Here is a 6,000-nt window from a genome sequence, read left to right on the forward strand (position 1 = left end):
TTGTTCTATGAGATAATGTCAGTTAACATGAACTTTATGAATTATTAAGCCTTTTTGTGCTTGTTTTGAATACTTAAATGCTTCAAAATTCACAGAAAGTGATGTTAGCTGATGAAGATCATCTCATAGAACAAAACGTATAAGATCTCCTAAGCCTGTGTTTACCACAGACCTTATTTTCAGCGTTTATCCAAAAACCCTACAAAAAAAAACATGAATATCCCAATAGGCTTTGGCCAACGAGCCATGGCGGAGTTCTCCTCCGTTAGTGCCTACAAAAAGACGCCATTACTATTGCACTCTATATTGTCAAGATGACCCCTCCGACAAACAACATTCAATATACAAAGACTAATTAAACAAACATACTAAAATGGCTTACATTTTAAGATTTCAAGTGAGATTACTTGAACTATGCACATACTGTATATTGCTACATACACTACATGACCAAAAGTATGTGGACACCTGCTCGTCGAACATCTCTTCCAAAATCATGGGCATTAATATGGAGTTGGTCCCCCCTTTGCTGCGATAACAGCCTCCACTCTTCTGGGAAGGCTTTCCACTAGATGTTGGAACATTGCTGCGGGGACTTGCTTCCGTTCAGCCACGAGCATTAGTGAGGTCGGGCACCGATGTTGGGCGATTAGGCCTGGCTCGCAGTCGGCATTCCAATTCATCCCAAAGGTGTTCAATGGGGTTGAGGTCAGGGCTCTGTGCAGGCCAGTCAAGTTCTTCCACATCGATCTCGACAAAATATTTCTGTATGGACCTCGCTTTGTGCACGGGGGCATTGTCATGCTGAAACAGGAAAGGGCCTTCCCCAAACTGTTGCCACAAAGTTGGAAGCACAGAATTGTCTAGAATGTCATTGTATGCTGTAGCGTTAAGATTTCCCTTCACTGAAACTAAAGGGCCTAGCCCGAACCATGAAAAACAGCCCCAGACCATTATTCCTCCTCCACCAAACTTGCATTGGGACAGGTAGCGTTCTCCTGGCATCCGCCAAACCCAGATTTGTCCATCGGACTGCCAGATGGTGAAGCGTGATTCATCACTCCAGAGAACGCGTTTCCACTGCTCTAGAGTCCAATGGCGGCGAGATTTACACCACAATGCTGACGCTTGGCATTGCGCATGATGATCTTAGGCTTGTGTGCGGGTGTTCGGCCATGGAAACCCATTTCATGAAGCTTGTGATGAACAGTTCTTGTGCTGACGTTGCTTCCAGAGGCAGTTTGGAACTCGGTAGCGAGTGTTGCAACCAAGGAAAGATTATTTTTACATGCTACGCGCTTCAGCACTCGCCGGTCCCGTTCTGTGAGCTTGTGTGGCCTATCACTTTGCGGCTGAGCCGTAATTGCTCCTAGACGTTTCCACTTCACAATAACAGCACTTACAGTTCACCGGGGCAGCTCTAGCAGTGCAGAAATTTTACGAACTGACTTGTTGGAAAGGTGGCATCCTATGATGGTGCCACATTGAAAGTCACTGAGCTCTTCAGTAAGGTCATTCTACTGCCAATGTTTGTCTATGGAGATTGCATGGCTGTGTGCTCGATTTTATACACCTGTCAGCAACGGGTGTGGCTGAAATAGCCGAATCCACTAATTTGAATGCGTGTCCACATACCTTTTGTGTATATATAGTGTAGCTCATTTCCATCTTTGGTCTGTATATTTCTATGACTGGAATGGAACTATTTTTTTCCGCATCTCACTGCCCCTCACTACACCTCTTCTCTCCTCTCTCTCTCTGGTTCATGTAGGAGGTGGAGCCTCAGGCTGGAAGCCAGCTGCTGCTGCTGTGGGAGAGACTCTCAGGGAAACCATAGCAGCTACCACAGCAACACGAGGTACAACAGGCCCCATCTTTATCATCAGATAACCACAGGTTACACAAAATGTGACTGCAGAAATATAATTTGCACAGTGTTCAAGGAAATCTGACAAAATAACTGCTCACTCTTGGATAGTTCCATTTCTTAATTTAAAATGCACCAAACTATAGTTTAATTTTACGCAGCCTTGACCTGTTCTTTTGCTATGCCCACTTGATTCTTTTTTATTAAATACCATTACCAGTTGGCAATGTGGTAATTACATGTATTTCCTTTACCTATGAGAGATTGCACTGTTTGGACTGACCTTGAGGACCTCACCATTTGACTTGGCTATGTAGTATTATAACAGATCGAAGGCAGCATTATAACAGATCGAGGGCTAGTTTTGTTCCTGAATGTGTTTTGAACCACTTCTGTACCCACTTCTTTGTCAGTGGTCCAGTGGCTTTTTTTTTTGTAACTGAAGTTCATGTTCTGAAAGTTGTTCAGCTTTTCAGATGCAATATTGTTATTATGTTCATGTTCAAGAATGTCTAAGTGCAGAAAGATGTGTTTACATGAAGTGACCTCATGAGAGAAGCTCTGTTCCGTTTTGTTTTTAATAATCCGGATAATACAGTATATAAGGAGACTGGCATCTACCCTAACTCACAGTGAAGGATATGGGACTATGGAAGAGAGAAAGTGTACAGTGAAATGTAATGATTGGGACTATTAGTAAGGAATCGTGTCCCGTATGTCTTTTCAATGCTTCTCACAGTACATATGAGTTTCATGTACCATAGCAGTCCATGGCACACAATGTGTTGGAATGTTGTGTTAACATCTTTGAAATGCGTGTCACTGCAGTCGCCCACTGAGTGTACAAAACATTAGGAACACCTTTCTAATATTGAGTTGCACCCCCTTTTGCCCTCAGAACAGCCTCAATTTGTCAGGGCATGGACTCTACAAGGTGTCGAAAGCATTCCACAGGGATGCTGGCCCATGCTGACTCCAATGCTTCCCACAGTTGTGTCAAGTTGGCTGGATGTCCTTTGGGTAGTGGACCATTCTTGATACACACGGGAAACTATTGAGTGTGAAGACACTTAAATATTTTGTCTTTCCCATTCACCTTCTGAATGGCACACATACACAATCCATGTCTCAATTGTCTCAAGGCTTAAAAATCCTTCTTTAACCGGTCTCCTGCCCTTCATCTACACTGATTTGAAGTGGATTTAACAAGTGACATCATAAAGGGATCATAGCTTTCCCCTGGATTCACCTGGTCAGTCTGTCATGGTGTCGTGTAAAGAGCAGGTGTTCCTAATGTTTTGTACACTCAGCGTATAACCTTGAACTGTAGCTAAGTTGTGCCTGGTGAGACCTTACTAGAGGTCATGTCTTTCTCTTTCAGTCTCTGTGTCAACGATCCAAATGTTTATGTGTTTTCATTTCAACTGATCTGTGATCGTTTGTAATTATTTTTGTACGTTTTAATAAACTAAAATTTTGGATATGAAATGTTCAACTGGGTAGTTTTTTGTATCGGTTCATGTTATCCCTGGTAAAGCAGGGGGTTAAATATTACACAATTGACTGACAAGTATGTGTTCATCTGATTCATTTAAGATATAGATAAAGACTTTATCAATAACCTGTCAGCTTTTTTATACATCCACATTGCAGTATTACCTGAAAAGGATAGTTCACCCTAAAATCAGATTATATGGTGCCAAATCTTTCCTACCTATGTGGTATTCCAGACTGTTGCATTTAAAAAAATTGTCCATAGGAGTGCAAATCAATTCATGAATTCACTGGAATTTAGACTGAGTTATTGGCACCAACCCTGACAAGAACCTTTTGATTTTGTGGTGAACAATCCCTATAAAGATGCTGTTTGCCTATTACTGTACCTCTCAGTAAGTCATAGGAAAAACACATTTCAACAGTGCAAGAAAATATTTATTTGCTACATATTTACATTCCTTCCACCCTTAGTGGATTGTACAATCCATATTTGAGTTGAAGCATTATAAATGACAACTTACTGAAGGCTACTATGCACACAGTAAAGATTCATGTACTAGAGCTTATCGTTTTTTCTTATGCAGCAAGCCCACTCTTCCTCTCCTGTGTGTGTCCTGTTGTATGTGAAAGATGTGTGTATGCTGTGTTAGATCGTTTTTTTTTTTCAGTAGTAGTGAATGTGAAACTGATCTAGGCTCTATTCTGGGTGTGTGTTCAGGTGAGGGATGGCCAGTGGTTGGTTACTGATGTCTATCTCTGCTGGTGGCATGCAGCATCCACTGCTGCAGGTCTCCTGCCAAACCTCCCATCAATGAACTGTTCTGCTCGCTAGGTGGCTGACGTTTACTGTCCTCTAGGCAGTCTGGATCCAGTAGACAACTCTCTGTAGAAATAAGAAAGAACTTAATCATATAGTAGACAAAACATCAATATGGATTTTTTTTGTATTACTATGAACTGAAGTGTTACCTCACCAACTAGTGGATGATGCAAAATGGTATATAGGCAAAAAGATCTGGGTTCAAGTATTTACACAATAAGTCACCTCTTACTAGTAAAACCAGTAAAATCACTAATATCACATCGGTTTCAAGCTCACCTCTCCATTTACTGTCTTTATCAAGTCCAGCAGACAGACAGAGGCTAGGGCTAACAAAACAAGAGGGCTGTCTTACCCGCATCACAGCAGACCCCAGGTGCAGCACAGTGTCCCTCCTCAGAGCCACACACTCTTCCTCCGGCCTGGCAGGGGGAGGGCAGGTAGTTCTCCTCCACACAACTAGCTGCCTCTGGGGAGCCCACGTAGCAGCCCATCCCTTCCCCACAGCAGATACTGGGGCCAAAGCAGAGGCCCCTGTCCCCGGGGCCACAAGACATGCACTGAAAATGTAAGGATCCTTTGTTAATCGCTGTGTGTTGAAGCGCAATTACGCACGACTAAAGCTTATCGGGAAACAACACCGCTGATTAGCCTACTGTGTTTCAGTTTTTGAAATTAATAGTAAGCTATCTAGCCTACTTTTATATAAGATTCAATACCGCAAGCATGAGCAAGAAGTCACATGAAGGACGATGTCGCCCAAAAATATCGTTAGGTTACATTTTGCGCAATGAATGTCTCTGGCAGAGCTCATTTGTAGGCTATTCACATTAAGCTGATTTGATGCTTATCTGTAAGAATTATTTTATTTTCGTGAACAACGGAACACAATTAATAGGCTACTTAATTTCAAACCAATGGATTATTTGCACCAATAGGCGTAAAGTTTTCTTAAAACAACAAAGCACTCGCTACCTTCCAGAACAACCAAATTAAAACCAACTGTTAAAATTATTGGGAACAAAACTGAATAACTTTCCTTCGAAAACAATATTTTTCCATCGAAAAATAACTTACCTGTCTTTGCAGATCAGGAAAAGAGCGCTTCCCGCCTCGCGGACAGTTCTGTATGTAGCATGCAGAGGAGAGCGCGAGGAGCCCCAGGACGCATAGCAGTGGAATTGTAGAATCTGGCATCTTGTTCAATGTAAAGTGCTTCGTCCAATTTGTACTGTCGGCTACGGCTACAACTGAACTCTTTCAAACGGCTCGTTTTTTTTTGAATGACTAAGAACATTCAGTTTTTTATAGGGATCGTCCAAGTTGATAAAGCGTATGCTTGGCGCCCACGTCATCACATAATTTGCATCTCCCCACGGTGACCACGGCCAATGTCCGATCTGATCTCTGATAATTCAACTGTCAAAATTAGGCTAATCCCTCTCCCATTTGATTAAAGAAAGACTAATTAGAATTGACCAATGACACTGGTAAATTAGATGAATAAGACTGACACTGTCTGTCTATATACTTCAATGAGTTGTCTGGAGAGCCTATCAACGGTCAGGTTATTGCCTAGACCTATATGAAATGATGTGACACCATGGACATTCCAAGCATATGTATTACAAAGAAATATAACAATTTCATTCCATATCATGCCAATGACATCAATAACTGTCTCTAAAAACACATCCTAAACCTGTATTTCTATAAAATAGACATAAAGATAATTTGTAAGTGTCTCAACTCATTTTAGGTCATGCAAGTGGTCTCCCCTTAATTAACCGTTTTCATCCCAATCGGACAAGAGACT

General features: G+C 41.8%; 2 protein-coding genes across 2 annotated transcripts in view; one reads left to right on the forward strand and one right to left on the reverse strand.

Moving 5' to 3' along the window:
• The window catches only part of LOC311127581 (3'-5' RNA helicase YTHDC2-like), a 30,325-nt gene extending 26,966 nt beyond the window's left edge, over positions 1–3,359 (forward strand). The window contains exon 31 of the mRNA XM_084159398.1: positions 1,772–3,359. Within this exon, the coding sequence (XP_084015524.1) occupies positions 1,772–1,837 (66 nt within the window). The 3' untranslated portion in view covers positions 1,838–3,359. The remainder of the gene's footprint in view (positions 1–1,771) is intronic.
• A 745-nt stretch (positions 3,360–4,104) lies between these two features.
• LOC311127624 (vasotocin-neurophysin VT 1) lies at positions 4,105–5,381 on the reverse strand (the record flags this gene model as incomplete). Its single annotated transcript, XM_084159449.1, has 3 exons — positions 4,105–4,247; positions 4,540–4,744; positions 5,262–5,381. 3 exons carry the CDS (start codon positions 5,379–5,381, stop codon positions 4,105–4,107), a joined length of 468 nt encoding a protein of 155 aa, XP_084015575.1.
• Between the last annotated feature and the right edge of the window lie 619 nt (positions 5,382–6,000).

Source organism: Coregonus lavaretus, assembly GCF_964263955.1.
Source record: "Coregonus lavaretus genome assembly, chromosome: 4".
Lineage (NCBI taxonomy): Eukaryota > Metazoa > Chordata > Actinopteri > Salmoniformes > Salmonidae > Coregonus > Coregonus lavaretus.